At 40.3% G+C, this 23,021-nt stretch overlaps 3 protein-coding genes across 3 annotated transcripts in view; 2 read left to right on the top strand and 1 right to left on the bottom strand.

Annotated features, from left to right (window-relative positions):
- The window catches only part of LOC102976114 (core-binding factor subunit beta), a 245,217-nt gene that overhangs the window by 42,038 nt on the left and 180,158 nt on the right, over nucleotides 1-23,021 (bottom strand). The gene's annotated exons all lie outside the window — the stretch shown is intronic.
- On the top strand, nucleotides 476-14,679 carry LOC102980633 (NEDD8-activating enzyme E1 regulatory subunit). Its single transcript, XM_028478209.2, has 12 exons — nucleotides 476-559; nucleotides 955-1,018; nucleotides 1,879-1,970; nucleotides 4,393-4,452; nucleotides 4,546-4,679; nucleotides 6,717-6,792; nucleotides 7,032-7,071; nucleotides 8,332-8,418; nucleotides 8,916-9,008; nucleotides 12,007-12,121; nucleotides 12,207-12,256; nucleotides 14,359-14,679. The coding sequence occupies exons 5-12, from the start codon at nucleotides 4,639-4,641 to the stop codon at nucleotides 14,466-14,468; spliced, it is 612 nt and encodes a 203-aa protein (XP_028334010.1). The 5' UTR covers nucleotides 476-559; nucleotides 955-1,018; nucleotides 1,879-1,970; nucleotides 4,393-4,452; nucleotides 4,546-4,638; the 3' UTR covers nucleotides 14,469-14,679.
- TERB1 (telomere repeat binding bouquet formation protein 1) overlaps nucleotides 20,055-23,021 on the top strand; it is a 43,819-nt gene continuing 40,852 nt past the window's right edge. Inside the window, exon 1 of the mRNA XM_007125928.2 lies at nucleotides 20,055-20,085. Coding sequence (XP_007125990.2) covers nucleotides 20,055-20,085 — 31 coding nt within the window. The remainder of the gene's footprint in view (nucleotides 20,086-23,021) is intronic.

The raw sequence follows: 23,021 nt of genomic DNA, 5'->3' as shown, positions 1-23,021 counted from the left end.
TTATAGAAATAATGATATTTATAACAGGCCATGTAATTTAAGGCATATATATATATATGTATATGTATATATATATATATATATACACATATAAATTAAATGCAGGTATTTGGTTCATCAGAAAACACAGAAAGGATCCCTTTTCCTTAGTCTAGGATTGGTATCTGAAATCAAGATACTTGAGCTTTGTTTTTGGGTGGCAGTCCCTGAGACAGTTTTCTTAATGGTAAAATGGGGACAATCATAGTATATACCTGCCTTATTAGAATTAAATTGGACACTGCCTTCAAAATCTTTGTAAAGCAATTTTTGTTAACCCAGTTCATTTTCCTTCGTTCATTATTCCACATATACTGAGAGATGTAAACATTGCTGAATGATTGAATTTAATAAATATTGTTGAATTTGTTGAAAATGATATGGTATAGTGAAAAATAAATGTTAACTAATTAATGTTAACTAATACTGATATTTCCTTTGATTCTTTTATTTTTAGGACCATAGCCACACTCCATGGATTGTGATCATAGCTAAATATTTAGCACAGTGGTATAGTGAAGTATGTCCTTTCTTGAAAAAAGAAATTCCATATGTGACTGTATTTTTTCAGTTTATTATAAAGAATTTCATTGGAGGGGGTGGGACATTGATTTTTTTTCCTTATGTGGTTATAGGGCAGCTGATTTAAACTGCTAGTTTAAATCTAGCAGTTTCTCTTTTGATACTGACATTTTTATTAACAAAATGAAATTTGAACAGATGTCATTCTGAAACTGGCAGGGGGGAATGAATGTAGAGAAATGGCCCACAGTTTCTGTTTTCTATCAAGTCAGCTGATTTCACCGAGGTATAGATTTGCTGATGAAATCTCATATGGATAGGGGGAAACTGGACTTTCAATTTCCATATTTTGAGTTTTTACAACTAGATTAAAAATTTTTTAACCCAATTTAGACAAATGGACGAATACCTAAAACGTATAAAGAAAAAGAAGACTTCAGAGATTTGATTAGACAAGGTAATATGGGATGTGATTAAATGTATAAAGTTTGAAAAGCATATTGCTTGAAGCTAATGTTTATTGGATTTCTGTCAACACCTTTGTCAGATGATGCCATCATGAGTTCTTTTTTAAAATTTATTTATTTTTGGCTGCATTGGGTCTTCGTTGCTGCACGTGGGCTTTCTTTGCTTGCGGCGAGCGGGGGCTACTCTTCGCTTCGGTGCGCGGGCTTCTCATTGCGGTGGCTTCTCTTGTTGAGGAGCACAGGCTCTAGGTGCGTGGGCTTCAGTAGTTGTGGCTCGTGGGCTCTAGAGTGCAGGTTCAGTAGTTTTGGCGCACGGGCTTAGTTGCTCCGCGGCATGTGGGATCTTCCTGGACCAGGTCTTGAACCGGTGTCCCCTGCATTGGCAGGCGGTTTCTTAACCACTGCGACAACAGGGAAGCCCCCATCCTGAGCTTTTTTTTTTTTTTTTGCGGTATGCGGGCCTCTCACTGTTGTGGCCTCACCCGTTGTGGAGCACAGGCTCCGGACGCGCAGGCTCAGTGGCCATGGCTCATGGGCCTAGCCGCTCCGCAGCATATGGGATCTTCCCGGACCGGGGCACGAACCCGTGTCCCCTACATCGGCAGGTGGATTCTCAACCACTGTGCCACCAGGGAAGCCCAATGAGCTTTTATTTTATTTTCCTTGGGAGGTTAAGGAGCCACTCCTTGTGTAGTTTTAAGAATGACTAGTGATTAGCCATATTTCTTCTTAAGGTTCAGTATATAATCCTCCCTTCAGAATCTGACAAGGTTATCTCCATAATGCTGGGGGGAGAGAAAGTGTAAAAAGAAAAGGGCTGTTGTTTGCTAATCAATTTCTATTTTAATAGGAATTCTAAAGAATGAAAATGGGGCTCTGGAAGATGAAGAGAATTTTGAAGAAGCTATTAAAAATGTGAACACAGCACTAAATACAACTCAGGTATTAAGAGCTGCTGAGGTATTCACAAATGAAAGGTGTTTTCTGAAGTCCTCATACGTGAAAGTTGATTTTAGATTTAATATTTCTCAAATTGTAGAGTTGGTTAGAAATTAATATCTGTAATACAGCTTGAATATTCTTTTAATAAGATTCTGTATTGTCCTTGTTAAAATGGATCTCAGTGCTTCAGCATATAATTTGATACAGTGATTTATATAAATTAATTGTTTGAAGTACATGATTTGTCAATAATAAGTGTTTGGGGGTAGGAATTATATAATGAAGGTGGTATTTTGCTGGTCCAAAATAGTGTTGCCTGAAAAGTTAAATCTTACCCTGCTTTGCTTTTGACAGTAATTATTTGGATATATTGGAAGATGTTCTTAATGACATTGTATACCTTAAAAATTACTTGGAGGATAACCTAGTTTAGATGCCCTTTGTTTTTTTGTTTTGTTTTGTTTTGCGGTACGTGGGCCTCTCACTGTTGTGGCCTCTCCCATTGCGGAGCACAGGCTCTGGACATGCAGGCTCAGCGGCCATGGCTCACGGGCCCAGCTGCTCCACGGCACGTGGGATCTTCCCAGACCGGGGCACAAACCTGTGTCCCCTGCATCAGCAGGCGGACTCTCAACCACTGCACCACCAGGGAAGCCCTGTTGTTTTGTTTTTGAATTCTGGCCAGTGAGTTTTTTGGGGAACTTTGGAATAATACAACGGGTAGTATAAGTTAGAATTTTCTTATAATTTTTTTAACTTTTTTTTTTTTTTAATCTTTTTTTGGCTGCACCACACAGATTGTGGGATCTTAGTTCCCTGACAGGGATTGAACCCGGGCCCTCAGCAGTGTGAGTCCTAACCACTGGACCACCAGGGAATTCCCAGAATTTTCTTATAATTTAAAACAGGAAAAAATGCTACCTTTCAAGTTAGGAAAGCACTCAAGGTGTCATTACATACTTTTTGGAGACAATGAGGTAGTGTTGCTGAGTGATTAAAAGTGTGTGCTCTGGGCTTCCCCGGTGGCACAGTGGTTGAGAGTCCTCCTGCTGATGCAGGGGACACAGGTTCGTGCCCCGGTCTGGGAAGATCCCACATGCCGTGGAGCGGCTGGGCCCATGAGCCATGGCCGCTGAGCCTGCGCGTCCGGAGCCTGTGCTCCGCAACGGGAGAGAGAGGCCGCAACAGTGAGAGGCCCGCGTAACGAAAAAAGTGTGTGCTCTGTGAATCACACAGTTTTCTGGGGTGATGAAAATTTTCTGTGTCTCAGTTGGGGTGATGGTTAGAAGTATGTGTATAGTTATCAAAAAACATTGAATTGTACATTTAAGATTTGTACATCTTGCTGAATGTAAAATTTACCCCAATTAAAAAAAAAACAAGGTTCTCATGGTTGGGGGACAGTGAACTAAGCAAACAGACAAATGTACCAGGTGCTGTGAACAAAATTAGAGTAGAACAAAGGGGTAGAGCATGATGGAGAGGAGGTCTGGGATCAGAGGGGGCCAGGGAGACTCTCAAAGAAATGTGTTTAAGCAGAAGCCTAAGTGAAGTGTCATGCAGAGGTCTGGAGGAGGAGCTTTTCAGGCCAAGGAAGCACATGCGCAAAGGCCCAGAAGTGGGATGATGCTCGGCATTTGTTCAGGGATCAGTATGAGAGCCACTGTGACTGGAATGAAGTAAACAAGGGGGAAAGAGGTGGGAGGGATTTAAGTTTGGAGAGGCAGAAAGGGCCTGATCATAAAGGCACTGCAGGCCACTAAAGTGTTTTGAGCAGGGGAATGGAGTGACCTGATTTATATTTCTAAAAAAATTATTCTGGCTCTTGTGAGGACAAAAGACTGTAGGGGACTGGGAGTGGAAGCAGAGAGAGCAGTTAGGAATTACCAGTAAGAAAGTTCTTTTTTCCACACAACAGTAGAATCAAAGCCTAAGATTTCTATAGTTTTTATTAATGTATGATGTTCTTGCTAGCATTAAACGTCCTTAATTTAACTACCTTGTTTTTGTCAGAGTGGTTGTCTCTTTCAGCAGTCACTAATTAGGGTGTAAGGGTTTCAGATTTTTGAAAAGATGGAAAAACATGAAGGACTACAAATCTAGCTTGGTGTTAATGTCTGTTATCTTTGTTCTGTCTTCAAATATGACTATAAAAAGATTTACTTAGGCTCCTTCTTTACTCTATTTATGATGTAAGAGAATAGGTCAGTCTTTAATGCTAACAGCAGTGGGCAGGAGGGGACTTTCTTCCATTTGCTGTTTCCCCAACAAATCTCTATCTGGTGGTGATTCTGAATAAAAGTCTAAGTTTGTTTTTGAACTTGTTTGGAAAATTGCAGTGAAAGTTAAAGTGGGCAGTGAAAATAAAAGTGAACTTATATTAATTCTTAGTATAAGTAAATGTTTCATGTTCCTTTGTTAGATCCCAAGCAGTATTGAAGATATATTTAATGATGATCGCTGCATAAATATCACCAAACAGGTAACAATAACAAAAAAAGTAAAAATAGTGCCACCTTAACCTTTGGGTCAAATTCAGATGTCACTTAATATTAATTTTTTTTGCTTCTTTTAGACTCCGACATTTTGGATTTTAGCTCGTGCCTTAAAGGAATTTGTGGCCAAAGAGGGTCAAGGAAATTTACCTGTTCGAGGCACAATTCCTGATATGATTGCAGATTCAGGCAAATATATAAAACTGCAAAATGTGTAAGTCACCTGTTTTCAAACTATGTAGTAGAAAAATCAGTCTGTTTATATTAGAGATGAACATATTTTATCAGCCTACCAGAAATCAGAAATCAAATGGAAACCTGTTATAATCTTATCACTTTAAAAATAAGGGACTTCCCTAGTGGCGTAGTGGTTAAGAATCCCCCTGCCAATGCAGGGACACAGGTTCTATCCCTGGTCGGGGAAGATTCCACATGCCGCGGAGTAACTAAGCCTGTGCATCACAACTACTGAGCCTGTGCTCTAGAGCCCGTGAACCACAGCTACGGAAGCCTGCACACCTAGAGCCCGTGCTCCTCAACAAGAGAAGCTACTGCAATGAGAAGCCCGCGCACCGCAACGAAGAGTAGCCTCCACTCGCCACAACTTAGAGAAAGCCCGCGTGCAACAATGAAGACCCAATGCAGCCAAAAATAAATAAATTAAATAAATTTATAAAAATAAGCTAAAAAACTTAGGGGGCAGATTTTTTAAAAATATATTTTATTTTTAAGAATATTTGAGTTCACAGCAAAATTGGGCAGAAAGTATATAGAGTTCCCACATACCCCCTGAGGGGTCAGATTTTATTTTTCATATTTCAAGATAAAACCTAACATTTGAGCACTTAACTCTGTGCTATCAACTGTTCTATGTATTAACTAATTTAATATTCACAACAGCCCTATGAGAGAGATACTATTATTGTCCCATTTTTACAGGTGAGGAAAACTAAGACATAGGAGAGGTAATTTTTTCAGTGTCTGACAACTGGGAAATGGCAAAACCAAGATTTGAATCTATGAAACTCACCTCTGTACTCTTAACCATGGCCCTATACTCTCTTTTATCTGTAATTTAAAACTTCGAAGTCTTTAGTTTTGATGAATTTTTTGTCATTAATTTTCATAGTTTAAAGAGTTCATGACTATAGATAGACACCTGCTATCCAGGTATCACTAGCCTGAACCCAGGTAGATTGTCATAAGGACAGGTCTCGATGGATATTACCCTTGTGTACTTCGGGCATGGTGCTGATGAATCCAGGGCCACTGGCCTTGTTTCTTCAGGGGCCAGATAATGGCACTCAGAGAAGGTCTCTGTTCCCTAGACAGAGTGTACTCTTCATCTCAGTCATTCTCTAACACATCTTTATTGCCCTAGCCTAAAAGTTCAACTACCTAAAACTTGGGAAAAGTCAGTTGAGGACAAAAGAATTATGACCTCATATCAGAGGCAGTCAGCTTAACACTGATCATCTCTAGAGGGTGAAAATGTAAATAGACTTAAAAGTTTTACATGAATTTGTAGATGGATAGTTTTGAAGTATTTAACTTTCCTTGGACTTGATTTCAAGGAGATTGTGTTCTTTTGCAACATATTTTGTTAGGTCCTCTGTCAGAGAAGCATGGATCATGGATCTCTCTAGGAGGGCAGTTTTTAAGTTAGGTGCTGTTAATTATTGAGGGAGCCTAGGTTATTAGCGCAGTCCAAGAATCCATCAGCAACCACTAACAGGTGCTGGTAGCATTTCCATGGCATTGTCACATTTCATGTGTTTTCAGATCAGTATTTTTTCATTAAAGGGAAAGACATTTTTTGTTTGATTCATGGTGATATTTACATTTGGCAATTTATTATTTATTTATTTATATTTGGCTGTGTTGGGTCTTTGTTGCTGCGCATGGGCTTTCTCCGGTTGTGCCGAGTGGGGGCTACTCTTCGTTGCGGTGCACGGTCTTCTCATTGCCGTGGCTTCTCTTGTTGCGGAGCATGGGCTCTAGGCACGCGGGCTTCAGTAGTTGTGGTACGTGGGCTCAGTAGTTGTGGCTCATGGGCTCTAGAGCTCAGGCTCAGTAGTTGTGGCACATGGGCTTAGTTGCTCCGCGGCATGTGGGATCTTCCCGGCCCAGGGCTCGAACCCGTGTCCCCTGCACTGGCAGGTGGATTCTTAACCACTGCGCCACCAGGGAAGTCCCCAAATTTGGTAATTTAAATATTCGTTAATAGTAGCTTTTTGTTGTTCTTTTCCAGTTACCGTGAAAAAGCAAAGAAAGATGCTGCTGCTGTGCGTAATCACGTTGCCAAATTGCTTCAGTCTATAGGCCAGGTAAGCTGCTGGGCACACTGCCTTTGATGGACAGTACAGCTCCATATAGGCCTGATTGCAGCATGTAACTCCAGCCAGAAAAGGCTTAGAGAGAAGGTGTGGCACTGGCTCAAAGCTTCTTTAGAGGGGTCCTCACTTGCCTGCTAATGAGAAGGCCTGTCATAGTGATGGGCTTTGTACTGCACCCTCTGTTAATCTGCTTTTATACTGGAGCAAAATCTGCATTTATCTCTTTACAGGCACCAGAGTCCATTTCAGAGAAAGAATTAAAATTACTCTGTAAGTCACCTTGACTTAATTTCCTTATTTTGTTTGATAAAAATGTGCCATGGGAAATGTTCCCAGCAATTTTAAATGGTTGAAATTAAAAATTTTCCATGGTCTCAGTGGTCTTGACATAGGTAATTATTGGGTAAGGTTTTTTTTTTCTCATAATAAATGGAGAGGGTAATCTAACACTGGTCAGAGGTAGAGCATATTATCTAATGCTAAAAAGACATGAAGATCAATTTAAAAATATTGTCAGTAATACAGAATTATTTTCAGCTTACTCATTTTAAATAACTTGGGAAAGTTTTATCTGATGACTTCGGGTGTGAAGTCTTGAGTCACATGTACATTGACAGTATTGGTTTAAATACTAACTTTGATCAGTGTTAAATGACTGTGATAGAATTAAAAATTTTGCCATCTAGTTTCAGAGTGGCTAGGCTTCTGGGGTCTTCTTGATAACTCCTGAGTAGGCCCAGAGAATTTCAGAGTTAGTTTAAGAGTAATAAAATCTGTTTTACATGCCATCTGAGGATTTTTCCCTATAGCTATGACCCCTAGTTTCTGCAAGTCTATATTTTGTATGTTACCCATCCTTAAAATTATTTATCCAAATTATTCATTTTAAGATTCTTCAACATGTTTGTTTAGGCTTAGTTTCAATGTTTTGTTCCACTACTAATCTTACACCGTGTTTATGCATTAGTGTTTGTGCTATTAGATTATATGATACCAGATTAAAAGCTGGATGTGTTGGGTATTTGAGAGTTTATTATTCTGGTCTCTATTGGGATATGTTTGAAAATTTCCATAATACAAAGTGTTTTGCTTTTTTTTTTTTTTTTTTAAAGCCTTACATATACTCAGAGCACAATATGTATAACACTCTCCGTCAGTACTGCTTGTCCATAATAATGATAAAAACTACTATTCATTGAGCCCTATCAGGCATTCTGCTTGGTATGTACTGTACACAGTTACACTTTTGATCCACAGAACAGCTCAAAGGTAAACAATATATCTCCATTTTACAAGTGAAAACTGAGGCTCAGAGAAGTGCCATCACCTATGTAGTCAGTGCCGAACTGTTTGTAATGCCAAGGACATGAATTTAAGATAACTTGTGTTCTGGTGCCGTCTCTGCTAACTATTAGAACCTTTTCTTCATACTTCCATGTCTATAAAGAGGATACACAGAATTTCCTGTTCTTAATCGGGATAGTCATGTATCTTAACCATTTACTTCCATAATGTCTTTTCTGTGTTCAGGCAGCAATTCTGCATTTCTTCGATTGGTGAGATGTCGATCCTTAGCTGAAGAATATGGCTTGCATACAATTAACAAGGATGAAATTAGTAAGTAATAACCTTTTGATGCTAGGTTATTAATTCTAAGGATATAAATATTTTGTGTATAACAGAATGTATAGTAGAGTGTATGGTGATAACATAAAGGATAATGTAAATATTTATGCTCTAAATTTTATTCTATAAACCTGTCCAAGAAGTCGTAATTTCAAATATAAAACTTAATATATACATACATAAAATCCTATTTAGGTCACTGAGTAAGTTGTGTGATATGTAGAAGAGCTAGAGTCAGCATAATACTACCTTAGTAGAGGTTATGTGACCATAGCTAATAGCCTATAAGACAATTGGGTTTTATGTCAGTAACGTATCTCCCTTTATTTTATAATTATTTATCATTTTCTATTTTATTGTCACAAAATATTTAAATTTTATGATAGAATTGCCTTGTATTCTGAAACTTGAGTATATAGTAAATTCAGTCCTTCCTTGTTTTTGTGTCATGAATTACACAAATTATACTGAAATTTTTTTCCTTTCAGTTTCCAGCATGGACAATCCAGATAATGAGATAGTATTATACTTAATGTTACGGGCTGTTGATAGATTTCATAAACAACATGGTAGATATCCAGGTAAGAATAGCAATCAAATTATCAAATACAATAAAGTCTTGTTTTTTGGCCGCACGGCATGGCTTGTGGGATCTTAGTTCCCTGACCAGGGATTGAACCCAGGCCACAGCAGTGAAAGCTCGAAGTCCTAACCACTGGACCACCAGGGACTTCCCAATAAAACCTTTTTTTTTTTTTTTTTTTTTAAATTATTTATTTTTGTCTGTGTTGGGTCTTTGTTGCTGCGCGCAGGCTTTCTCTAGTTGCGGCAAGCGGGGGCTACTTTTCTTGCGGTGTGCAGGCTTCTCATTGCGGTGGCTTGTCTGTGTTGCAGAGCACGGGCTCTAGGCGTGTGGGTTTCAGTAGTTGTGGCACATGGCTCAGTAGTTGTGGCACACGGGCTTAGTTGCTCCGCGGCATGTGGGATCTTCCCGGATCAGGGCTCGAACCCATGACCCCTGCACTGGCAGGCAGATTCTTAACCACTGCGCCACCAGGGAAGTCCCCAATAACACCTTAAATAAATATTTAAATAGAATGAAATCTTAAAGGATTCTTGGGGTGTTTGCAGTAGTGATGCTTGAAGTCACACTGTAAACAGTTTATACCTGGTTTGTCTCAGTGAGGAAATACCATTTGTTTTTTAAGTGTAACCAGTTGCAAGTAGTGTTTGATTCAACACAGGGGACTGTTGGTTGATTGCATATAGGATAAAATTTTTTCCTGTCAGTTTGTACAGTTTACTTCTGAGACTCACACTGAGTTTGATTTAGTGGAAGAGAAAGCCACAAGAAGTATGTCTGTGATTTCTGAGCTCAGAACTCTGAAGATGTTTCTTTGCTCAGTATCTATTTTTTGTTAACTGTTAATGTAGTAATTGGGGAATTGGCATATGCTCAAAGGTCTTCAGTTGCCCAGGATATCTTTATTAAGATGATAATTTTAATTGTGCAGTATTATTGCATAGCAGCACATTCTGAGTGTGTCATAAAACCCGTTGCCCCAACTGATGTAGTATACCCACTGAGTTATGATCTTAATGAGCAAGCTTACCAGAAAAGGAAAAGGAATAAACACCAAATATGTATTGCTTTATTTGTATTGTTTGCTTAGAATGTATTTTTGGTTATCTCTTGCATAACCAACCATCCCCAAATTTAGTTGTTTAAAACAATCAATCTTTCTGTCTCGTTACTTTGTGGATTGGCTGGGCTTGGTTAGGCAGTTCTCACTGGGGGAAGGGGATCTCATGGAGTTGCATGACGCCTGGGGCTGGAGTCATCCAAGAAGAAATGCTCACTCACATGTGTGGCACTTTAGTTGGGATATCCGGAACTGCTGTGGGGGGAGTGGGCGGGTGCTTGTCAGGCCTCTCTCTCCACATGGCTACTTGGCGCTTCCTTTTAGCATGGGAGTCCTAGATTTCTTACATAGTGGCTGCCTTCCCCAGAGTTAACATTCCAAAAGACCCAGGTGTAAGGTACAAGGCTTTTTATGACTTGGCCTTGGAAGTCACAGCATCACTTATGTCATGTTCTGTTGGCTTCACAGGGTCACATTAGATTAAGAGCGGAAGGGGGACCACACAAGGGCACAAAGAGGTGTTCCTTGGGGAGCCATCATGGGAGATTAGCTATTACATAGAGCACAGGCTTTGGAGTTAAACCTAGGTTCAAATCCAAGTTCTATCACTTATTATCTCTTGATCTTGGGTGAGTCACTATTTCCCTCCAAGTCTCAGTTCTCTCAGTATGGAAAGGTGATAATAATAACTACTCTATTAGATTGTAAGGGTTAGATGCGCGATGTCTGAAAATTACTTAACATACTGCTTAGCTTTTTTTAAGTACTCAATAAAGGGTAGATGCTACTATTTTGAGAAGGAGTGATGACAGGTTTTTTTTTATTAATTAGTTTATTTTTTGGCTGCGTTGGGTCTTCGTTGCTGCACACGGGCTTTCTCTAGTTGCGGCGAGTGGGGGCTACTCTTCATGGCAGTGCGCGGGCTTCTCATTGTGGTGGCTTCTCTTGTTGCAGAGCACGGGCTCTAGGTGTGCAGGCTTCAGTAGTTGTGGCATGCGGGCTTAGTAGTTGTGGCTTGCAGGCTCTAGAGCGCAGGCTCAGTAGTTGTGGCGCACGGGCTTAGTTGCTCCGCGGCATGTGGGATCTTCCCAGACCAGGGCTCAAACCTGTGTCCCCTGCGTTGGCAGGTGGATTCTTAACCACTGTGCCACCAGGGAAGTCCCAATGATAGTTTTTAAACTAGAGGGGTTAAAAAATAAAATAAACTAGAGGGGTTTAGTAATACCTGGATATTATGGCAATTACATTTTTCCTTCCAGTAGTAATAATAATAATAGGTTACCTTTGGAGACATCATAGTTTAATCATTAAGAACTGCCTGGGCTCATATCGCAGTTTTGCTACTTATGAGCTAAGTAACTCGGGCAAATAACTTAATCTGTTTGTGCCTCAGTTTCCTTATCTGTAAAATGAAGATAATAATAGTGCCTACTTCATAGGGTTGCTGTAAGGATTAAATGAATTAATATTTTAGATGGTGTTTAGAACAATGTCCAGCAACTATTAATGCTCCATAAGTGTTACCTATTATTATAGTTTTATATGTGTCATTTAATCTCTGGAAATGGGTAATAAACGCTATAGTTTTGTAAAGGGTATAAATAGGACATTACTTTCTCATTCATTCAGTTCTATCAAATAATTATTGAGCACCACTACGTGTCAGATACTCTTCTAGATACTGGGTAAGGAGCACTGAACAAAGCAGATTTGTCAAACTCAAATTTTTAATAGATTTTAGACGGTTTCTTTGATTGTTACAGGTTTGTGATAGTTGCAAATATTAGTCTCATACTTTCCATTATTTTTGTTCTTATTTCAGTTTTACACCTTAATGTTTTGACTAGAACACCTAAAACTGGATTAAATGAAGGAGATAGCCAATAATTTTGAGTCACATATTTAATGAAAATTAATTTGCCTATATATATTTTAGGGGTATCTAACTATCAAGTTGAAGAAGATATAGGCAAGTTGAAGTCTTGTCTCACTGGCTTCCTTCAGGAATATGGATTATCCATAATGGTGAAAGATGATTATGTCCATGAATTGTGAGTATTTTTTTAGGGAATGCAAGAGACAATACTGTCCTGTCATAAGGCTAATCTATGTTCATGTCTCCATCCTTTCCTGTAGTTGCCGATACGGAGCTGCTGAACCACACACCATTGCTGCATTCTTAGGGGGTGAGTTCCAGAGATGAGAAGACTGTCACCTGTTGTTATATAGTACAGTTGTGAAGTTTTGTTTTCCCAGCTGTTTTAACTAGGGAGGTCAGTGAAGCACAATGTTAATACTGAGTTTAGATTATTTTGGTAGCCCCCAAACTGGTCTCCCTGCTTTCCATCTGTCCCACTGCTGTCCATTTGAAACTCCTGAAGAGTAATTAATCTTTCTAAAGCATAGCTCTGATTGTGTCTCTCACTTAACTAACCCTCTGACATGGCAGTACACACACATACACTACAGTAGTCCTCAGAAAATAAATCCAGAGTCTTTCATTCGACATTTAAAACATTCTGTGTTCTGGTTTTACCCAGCCTTTCTGGCCTTGGTTTTTTCAAGTTACTTGCTTTTCCCCTAGACATGCCCTTTGATTTCCCGCTCCTTGAATCTTTACCCCACTCTGGGCTCATTTGCCTTAAGTCTCCCTGTTCCCTGCATGTCTAAAATCTACCTGTTCTTCAGGGCCCAACTCAACAATACCATCTCTTAAATAAAACTCCTTGGAGCCTGGAAGTTTGAGGTCAGGGCCAGCATAGTTGGTTTCTGGTGAGGCCTCTCTTCGTGGCTTGTAGGCAGTCACCATCTTGCTGTGTGCCATAACCTCTTCTTTGTGCAGGAAGGCGAGGAGGCTCTCTGGTGTCTCTTAGAAGTATACTGATCCCATGATGAGGGCCCCACCCCCATGACCTCAATTACCTAATTACCTCCCAAAGACTCCAACTCCATCTCCAAATATGGTAACATTGGGGGTTAAGGCTTTAACGTAAGAATTTTTGGGGACATGCATTCGGTCTATAACATGTGCATTCTATAATCATTCTGCACAAGTCATTTCTTTCAGGTCTTTGTTTAAATATTATCTTCCCTGTGAGGCCATCCCTGATTTAAAATAGTCCCTCCTCTTGCATCATATCCCCCTTCCTTGCTTTTTCTCCTTACCACTTAGTCACTTGACATTTTACTTATTTGTAAATTCTCTCTCCCTCACTACTGAAAAGTAAGATCCATGAGGATAAGGATTTTTGTCTTTTGTTCCCTGCTGTGTCCCTAGTGCCTAGGACAGTATCTGGTACACAGTAGAGTCTCAAATTTTACTGAATCAGTGAATGTGAAAGCGGAAGCTTCAGATTATAAAAGATGAAAAATTGTTTTCTTGGTAGTTTTGGGTTTTTTTTTCTGTTGTTTTGTTTTGAATAGTAACTTTAAAACTTGTTACTGTTACCGTATACTCAGACTGTTACTGAGTATAGTAGTCTGGGTATCTAATATAGATCCTTTCCAAATTACAGATATTCCTTTACCCTCCCTTTTAAAAAAAATTTATTTATTTTATTTATTTATTTTTGGCTGCATTGGGTCTTTGTTGCTGCATGCGGGCTTCCTCTAGTTGCGGTGTGCGGGCTTCTCATTGTGGTGGCTTCTCCTGTTGCAGAGCACGGGCTTTATGCACCCGGGCTTCAGGAGTGTGGCTCACGGGCTCTGGAGAGCAGGCTCAGTAGTTGTGGCACACGGGCTTAGTTGCTCCGCGGCATGTGAGATCTTCCCGGACCAGGGCTCGAACCCGTGTCCCCTGCATTGGCAGGCGGATTCTTAACCACTGCACCACCAGGGAAGCCCCTTTACCCCCTTTTTATTATAAAACATGCACAGGGTAAAATTCAAATGCAACAGAGGGTATCCTTTGAGAATCCTTTCTGCCTATATTTAGCCTTTAAAAAAAGTGCAGTCATCCATACTACTGTTTTGACTTTTTCTTGCTTAATATATTTTGCCAGTCTTTTAAAACCACGATAATTAAAAATACTTCTTTCTTTTAAACTATGGCATAATATCCCAGGGTGTGAATGTATAGAACAAAATTTTTATTTCCTTTAATAACATAGTTATAAAAAATTGTAGTCCTTTGTTTTGATATGACTCAGTAAGTTACGTCTGTTTTGGATTACTTTTAAACATCTTTGGTTTTGGAAAAGAAAGGTTTTCTTTACAGAATTGAATATTTTTATAGAACTCTTGAAATTTACCTTTTTCTAAGGTTTGCTTTTCTCCTTTTTCCTTGCAGGAGCTGCTGCTCAAGAGGTTATCAAAGTAATCACCAAACAATTTATAATTTTTAATAATACTTACATTTATAGTGGCATGTCACAAACTTCAGCAACTTTCCAGTTGTAGAATAAGTACCCTATAGTGTGTTAACGATTGAAACTGTAATTGCCTTCAGGTTGTGCTCTAGTCTGTAAAGTTCTGCTAAGGGAGAACTGTTGTTTCCTTAATAAACATTTTTCTCATTTGTAATAATGTAGTCTTGTTCTTTGGGGAGCTGAGGTGGAAGGAGGAAGGAAACAGTTTTCTCAGAGAATAAAAGCTATCCATTTCTAACTGAGTTCATTATTTCTGACTTGCTATTTCAAAGTTACTTATCATAGAAATGTCTTGTATGGACTTCCCTGGTGGTGCAGTGGATAAGAATCCGTCTGCCAATGCAGGGGACATGGGTTTGATCCCTGGTCCGGGAAGATCCCACATGCTGTGGAGCAATTAAGCCCGTGTGCCACAACTACTGAGCCTGCACTCTAGAGCTTGTGAGCGACAACTACTGAGCCCGTGTGCCACAACTACTGAAGCCCACACGCCTAGAGCCTGTGCTCCTCAACAAGAGAAGCCACCGCAATGAGAAGCCCGCACAGCCCGCACACCACAACGAAGAATAGCCCCCGCTCACCACAACTAGAGAAAAGCCCACACACAGCAATGAAGACCCAATGCAGCCAAAAATAAATTAAAATTTTTTTTAAAAAGGTCCTGTGTTACATTAGAAATAACTTAAAATATTTTTTTCTTATAATCTTAAATAATGAATTTAAGGCACGTGGAGATTTTAGCTGTGGACATCTTAATACCATCACTGTTTGTTAAAATACGATTTAAAAGGGGCTTCCCCCAGGACTTGGAAGCAACCTAAGTGTCCATCGACTGATGAATGGATAAAGAAGATGTGGCACATATATACAATGGAATATTACTCTGCCGTAAAAAGAAATGAAATTGTTATTTGTAGTGAGGTGGATGGACTTACAGACTGTCATACAGAGTAAAGTAAGTCAGAAAGAGAAACACTGTATGCTAACACATAAATATGTAACCTTAAAAAAAAAAAAGGTTCTGAAGAACCTAGGGTCAGGACAGGAATAAAGACGCAGACGTAGAGAATGGACTTGAGGACACGGGGAGGGGGAAGTTAGCTGGGAGGAAGTGAGAGTGGCATAGACATATATACAATACCAAATGTAAAATAGCTAGTGGGAAGCAGCTGCATAGCACAGGGAGATCAGCTGGTGCTTTGTGTCCACCTAAAGGGATGGGATAGGGAGGGTGGGAGACGCAAGAGGGAGGGGATATGGGGATATATGTATACATATAGCTGATTCACTTTGTTTTACAGCAGCAACTAACAACATTGTAAAGCAATTATACTCCAATAAAGATGTTAAAAAAAATAAAAGGGGCTTCCCTGGTGACACAGTGGTTAAGAATCCACCTGCCAATGAAGGGGACACGGATTTGAGCCCTGGTCCAGGAAAATCCCACATGCTGCAGAGCAACTAAGCCCGCGTGCCACAAGCTACTGAGCCTGCGCTCTAGAGCCCACAAGCCACAACTACTGAGCCCGTGTGCCACTACTGAAGCCTGTGCACCTACAGCCCGCTCTCTGCAACGAGAAGCCACTGCAGTGAGACGCCCACGCACCTCAAAGAAGAGTAGCCACAACCAGAGAGAGCCCGCACACGGCCAAAAATAAAAATAAATAAATTAAAAAAAAATTTTTTTAGGACTTCCCTGGTGGTGCAGTGGTTGAGAGTCCGCCTGCCGATGCAGAGGACACGGATTCGTGCCCCGGTCCGGGAAGATCCCACATGCCGCGGAGCGGCTAGGCCCGTGAGCCATGGCCGCGGAGCCTGTGCTCCCCAACTGGAGGTCACAGCAGTGAGAGGCCAGCGCACAGTAAAAAAAAAAAAAAAAAAAATTTAAATACAATTTAAATAAGACAAATATTTCAGATGTATAGTTTTATCAGAAAACAAGAACAGGATACAAAGGGGAGGGAAGGTTGTTAAAGATTAATGATGGCAGCGCTTGGGGCTCAGACGGCTTGCTCCCCACGCCTGCGCACACCTACCCGAGGCCACGACGCCGGCCTCAGCGACCCCAGAGCCCGTTCTCCTAACTCCTTCGGGCGAACGCCCCTCTGCGCAAAGAAAGCCCTTTACACAGGGAGCAGTGAGATTAGAGGATTTCCCCTTCATATTGTGACTTTCCACTACTTAAACAGGCGCACACTTGCTATCCGCTGTCCTTTAGAATGTGGGCGAGAAGCGGCCAGCGAGAGACTCCGCGTGGGGGCGGGGCGGCCGGAAGTCCCGCCCCACCGACACGCGCCTGGTCTTCTCGGCGGGAAACCAGGTCGGGCGTCGTGCTAGGCGGAAGCAAGGGAGAAAGGGCGAATCCCTGGGCGCTGCGACTTAAGGGTAAAGGCCACGGCCTCCACTCCCTGCGCGTTCGGGTCCTGCCTCAGCCCCGCCTCGGAACCCGCCCGTCGCCTCCTGTGGAAGGTCTGGGATGCAGAACGCCCCGCTCTAACCTTCTTAACCGACCCACATGAGGGGATGGGGTGATGAGGCGGGATGGGGCCTTTCTGAGGAGGCGGTCGCCCCGGGCTGAGGCCCACACAGGGAAAAAGAGAATTGTCACGTACCACTTAGGCGGCTAGAGCCTGGCCGATTGTACTTAAGAATCCTCGGGCGCTTCCCCATGTGGTTCTGATGTATGAAGGGGGTGGGCACTGCTGGGGCAGTTGTTTCTCAGATCGGGGGTGGGACCCTGTGTTCCGCATCACCTGAGGGGGAGGGCACGTTAACGGGACTTTCAGACCCACCCGCTGCCCTGCCGGTGAATCGCCTGTGGTGGAGCCGGCCTCGGGTCGCTAACCAGCCCAGTCCCTGCAGGAGTTGGAGAACCCTGGTCTAAGAGGGAAGGGCCCGAGTGACCACCTATGCTCTTCCAAAGGAGTTCCTCCAGCTGTTTAGGTGAGCCAGGCCGTGGTGTTAATCAGCGCAAATTGACGAAACAGGGTGGAGTTAGTCTTCTCTCCTGGGAAAGATGTCTATCGGTTACTTGTGGAAACTGGGATGAGGTGATGAGGATGAATGCGGAACGGCTGCTCCAATCTCCTGAGGCCGGGAGTGTTGCTGTTGTAGTGAAATGGCTTCTGGTGCCCTCAGCCTGTTTCTGGACCTGATCGACTGTTTTTTCTCAATCTAAACTATTGTAACAGGAAGTTTACGATACATTACTTGCATCTTGGACGTTTCTCCCTTGCCTCTCCTACTTTAGGGGAAAGTTTCCACTTGGTATGAGCCCAAGCTGGGGATCCACTGTCAACAACTTAGTGGTGGCAGATATGGTGGGATTTTCAGCCCTGCCAGCCTTATGCACAGAAAGATGTCATTTATCTTTCTGATATTTTGAGGGTGCTATTTAGATTTCAAAAAGCTTTTCATGTTAACATTTTCTAGGCCACGTAAAAGAGGAATGTTCAGCTCAGTTTCTTGCTTAAATTTGAATTTAACAGTAGTGTTTTGGGGAATTGATTGAGTGCAAACTGTAAGTAGGATAGTTTCTTCCTGTTACCTGGAAAAAAAATCCCTTTTTCCCCCTGTAAGAATACAGTAAATAATTCTGAAATCTTGTTCATGGCAGTCTGCATCTATTCACTAAGTTACTGAAAATACTTAATGATATGCTTTATTGGGCAGATGATTTTGTTCTTGGGATTATACTATATTTTATACTTTAAAATATAATTTCATAGTTATCCCTCCCTTGGAAGTTATAACTTGTCCTTTGCTGTGGATGTTTTTAAGCATGTAGCAGGTAAATAGATGACTTGTATTAATGCTACTAGATATTTGGCAAACTTTATCTTATTTTACTGTACAAAGTAACCATTTATTAGAAAACAGTATAAGAAAGACAGACAAAGGGGAACAGAAGGTAGTTTGTGTTTAAAACTTATATCCCTCTTTAAATATGAAAATTATATTAAAAAGCAGAATAGATTGACTAATTAAAACTAAGGAAATAGTCCTTAAACTCCCTCACAAAGCAAAAACCTCCATGTGTGATACGTCTTTTTTTTTAACAGGCTGTTTTGTTTTGTTTTTTTTTTGCGGTGCATGGGCCTCTCACCGCTGCGGCCTCTCGCGCCGCGGAGCACAGGCTCCGGACGCGCAGGCCCAGCGGCCCAGCCGCTCCGCGGCATGTGGGATCCTCCCGGACAGGGGAACGAACCCGTGCCCCCTGCCTCGGCAGGCGGACCCTCAACCACTGCGCCAGCAGGGAAGCCCCAGGCTGTTTTTTAATCTAGTCTTTTTCCAAATCCTAACCCATTTGCTCAAAGATAATGCAACCTTTAAAAAAGGATGTAAATTTTCCTGTAAATTTTCATTTATATATAGTATGTCTGTTTATAATATGTCTCCAAATTATATGTAGGAGGCAGTATAACAGGATAAGATAAGAGTGTAGCCCTTGCCTCAGATTTTCTTGGTTCCCATTCTAGCTCTGGCACTTACTAGCTGTTTGAACTTGAGCAAATTGTTTACTTTCTCCTCATCTATCTTTATCCTTATAGCTCCCTTGCAGGGTTGTTGTAAAGACTAAAAAGATAGTATTTATAAGGTTTATAGGGGTTTATAGAGCCTATCATTGGGCTTGCTGAACATTAGAAGCTTCTATTATAAAACTTGTGAAAAATGAAAAACAGTGAAATAAAACACCACCAGCCAAAGACAACAAGTGTTAATATGTTGCTCTTTTCCATCTAGTTTAATTTTATGTTTGCCTCTACATAATTGGGGTCATACTGTAGATAAAATTTTGAGTATTGCTCTTTTGATTACATTGTAACATAAGCTTTTTTCCATACTGTCAAACATTTCAAGTAAATGTCAATGTTCTTGTAACAATTTCCTATCCTGTGGATATACTATGATGTACCTACCCATTCCTTTTTAAATGGAATATTTAGGTTAAAAAATGACAAAACTAGTAAATATTTGTATATTACTTTATAAAAGATTCTTATTTATCATTAATTTTTTTGTTTGGGAATTTTCAGTTTGAGAGTTAAAATGAAAGATAGAAAGGATAATTAACTATCTCTCTTTAACCACCCAGTGCTTTAGTAAATAAGAATTTTAGAGTTCTGTGAGTCCTGATTTATTGCTCTAAGAAATTAATTGGACTCTGGTGTATTTTTCTAAAAAATCAGTTTAGCATTTTAAAGAATGTGAGAGGCCATATTAGGGTTGCCAGTTATTTTTAAAATTCATCTAATGAATATAAACAGAGGTTTAAGCTTGTAAATAACCATGAGTTGTTAGAAAAAATTTTAGTATTAAGCTAAGCTTGTGAAGAGAAATGCACATCTAAAGAGTGTGTGCGTATTTGTGTTTTAAACCTCTGATTCATGGAGGAGTGCCCAATCTGAAATGATGGGATAAAAATTTACAGAAAAGAAAATAAGGAAGGAGAACCACCTGATAAGTTTCAGATTCAATCTTTGCTCTTCTGGTTTGAGAAAACTATTCTTTTCCTACCCCTTTGCATATATAATTCTGGAATTCTCAAAATTGATTTAAATTGAGAATATACCTTTATCTTATAGATGAAATATAAGGTAAAAGAATGCAGACAAGCATGGAAAGTGAGGACACAAAGAAAATACAAGGTGAGAAATTTATGGATCGTATATCTGGAATTTGTTTTATAGTGTATTTGTGGGATATACTGCAGATTATCTGACAGGCTCCAGGAAATGAAAGAATTATTCAGCAATTTACATGAATATTTATTAAGCATCTACTCTGTGCCTGTCACACTGACTTCAGGAAACTGACATTCTAATGGGAGATGGCATGTTGATAATTAGAATACCATATGATAGCTGATTTAATGGAGGTATATATAAGAACAGTGGAAACCTGAGAGGACCACCATCAAATTTCAGAGCTGTCCTCAGAAAAATGGAAATTTAATTCATGGGCATAAAGAAGGTTATCCAGAGAGGAAATATTAAAATAGAAAAGGATGGGGAATAGTATTCCCTAATGGACCCCATCGCATCAGGGTTTGGCTGAGGAAGAGGACCCTCAGAAAAAGACTGAGAAAAACATTTCAGAAAGGTGAGGAATGTGGTATTTTGGAAATCAGCCTTAGGAGAATGCTTTGAGAAAGATTACCCAAGAGCCTCAGTGTTAAATATCACAGATGAAGACTGAAGTATCCACTGGATTTTTCATTTAGGAGGTCTTTTGTTTTATTAATAGTAAATTTAATAGATTTCAGCCAGATTGCAGTATATTGAGGTCTGGGTGGGAAATAGTCTGGAGACAGTATGAATAGCTTACTCTTCTTAAAAGCTTGTCTGAAGATATATGGCATTAACTAGAGGGAGAATGTAATGTTAAGGAGTCTTATAAGAGGTATAGAGATAAGAGAATATGTGAAGAGGGAATGGGGATTATGGAGAGGGAGAAATTGAAGAAACTGGAAAGACGGGATAATTGCTGGAGATGCTCCTCTCAGATCATTTATCACACTATGGGAATTACTTACATCCTCTTCTGTCTCTATCACCAGATTGTGAGTTCCTTGGAATCAGAATCCCTGTCTGATACAGAGTGGATGCATAGTAGACATTCAATAAAGATTTGTTAAATGAATATATTTTAAAGAAGGTCATAGGCCTGTAATAGTGCCTTTTGAGTTGTATGCGAGAGAAATACAACTCAAACTAGTTCAAGAAAAAAAAGGAAACCTATCAGTTCATACAACTGGGAAACTCAGAGTTGTGAGGAAGTGTTCTCCAAAGGAAACACAAGAAGGAAGAGGGAAATCATTCTGGGCAAGAAAAAAACTATAGTACAGTTGAACCTTGAACAACATGGGTTTGCACTGTATGGGTCCGCTTATATTCAGATTTTTTTTTGATAGTACTACATGATCTGAGGTTCGTTGAATATGAGGATGTGGAACCACAAATATGGAGGGCGGATTACAAATTATATGTGGGTTTTCAACTTAGTGGAGGGTCGGTGATCTTAATCCCCGTGTTGTTCATGGGCCAACTGTAGTTGTAGTCACTGCAGGATCCCAAAACAGGTGAATGTGTTAACCATGAACAGGATGGGAGCTGGATCCTGGTGTGATATTGTAGAGGAAGAGGTAAGAATGGGTGTGGCTGCAGATATTTTTGTAGGAATTCTGTGTTGTGGAAAGTGTTCTGGGAATTCTGTGAAGCCTAACATCTGTGTCTTTTTGACTGAGAGTTTATTATAGCATTTATAACCTACTTTGCCCAGAGAGCAAGGCAGAGCCAGAGATGACAAATAATTAATGGCTTATTCTCTGGAATCAGCCCTAAACAACTGACGGGAGCTGACAGATAAATACTCTTCACACTTCGACTGGGATGACTCTGAGACACATGGCTCTACCCTAGCTCCCAGAGTTTCCTGGGGGGGTTGCTTGTGTCTACCTTCCCTTTCTGTTTCATCTTTTCAGAAAAGTACTTGCACTCAAATTTTTGTTTCATGGTCTTCTTCTGGGGGGCCCGAAATTAAAACATGAAGTGGAAGAGAAAGAGATGAGGTTTGAAGAGAGCTGAAGATTTGGAGTAGCCATTGAGGAAAATGGGAGAAACAACAGAAGGGAATTGGAGATGGAGCTGACCATGGATGGGGTTGCTGAGTAGAGTTGGGGGGTGTAACCTGGAATGCATACCAAATATTTGCAATGGCATAACTGCTTAATTTTTTTTTCCTTTTAGCCATGCCCAAATTTGAGCTGAAAGAGCAGAGAAAAGAAACTGTTTTGAGTCACAATTAGAATTATAAAACATGTTTGGTAGGAGAAGGGGTCAAAGGAATCCTAGCAAGATAATGGTTGAGGTCATGAATCATGGGATCTGGGATGAAGAGGGAAGGAAATGAAACCAAGTCTCTGAGAACACGAGTAAAGGAAGTAGAGATCATAGGGGTCAAGGAGTAAATATAAGAATAAGGAAGTAAACCAGTTGAAAGAATTAGGAGTAATAGTCGGAAAATGAAATAATGGAGTTGAAAATATCAGTGGTAGAGCTGTTCTGACTAATGACAAGGGTCCAGATTTGGCCTTGGAAGTGAATAGCCAAATTTGCATACAGTTTGAGACTTGCAAAGGAGAGAGACTGTCTCTTTCCCAGCATCCATATCAATCATCCAAAAGAACGGTGATTGGGGCCACTTCAGTCATTAGGTCAACTGCAGAGCATACCAGTAATTTAAAAAAATATATATATGTATACCTATAAATTTATTAAGATGTAATTGACATACCACATAATTTACTCATTTAAAATATACAGTTCACTTGTTTTCATATATTCAGTGTTGTACAACCATCACCACAATCAATTTTAGAACATTTTCATCACCCTCAAAGAAACCTGTACCCTTTAGCAGTCACACGCCCCCCCCCCACACCCCTGTTAACCCTAGACAACCACTAATCTGTTTTATGTCTCTAAATTTGCCTATTCAGGACATTTTTTTTTTTTTTTTTTTTTTTTTTTTTTTGTGGTATGCGGGCCTCCCTCTGTCGCGGCCTCTCCCGTTGCGGAGCACG

This window comes from Physeter macrocephalus, chromosome 17, assembly GCF_002837175.3.
Source record: "Physeter macrocephalus isolate SW-GA chromosome 17, ASM283717v5, whole genome shotgun sequence".
NCBI lineage: Eukaryota > Metazoa > Chordata > Mammalia > Artiodactyla > Physeteridae > Physeter > Physeter macrocephalus.
The sequence above is the reverse complement of the archived record's forward strand: the minus strand, read 5'-3'. Positions and strand labels throughout refer to the sequence as shown.

What these genes read in the sequence shown, in the direction of transcription:
- LOC102980633 (XM_028478209.2), top strand. Translation starts at nt 4,639, where the DNA reads ATGATTGCAGATTCAGGCAAATATATAAAACTGCAAAATGT. An exon ending in TATATAAAACTGCAAAATGT is followed by an intron (nt 4,680 to 6,716) that starts GTAAGTCACCTG and finishes GTTCTTTTCCAG; the next exon opens with TTACCGTGAAAAAGCAAAGA. An exon ending in CATTGCTGCATTCTTAGGGG is followed by an intron (nt 12,257 to 14,358) that starts GTGAGTTCCAGA and finishes TTTTCCTTGCAG; the next exon opens with GAGCTGCTGCTCAAGAGGTT.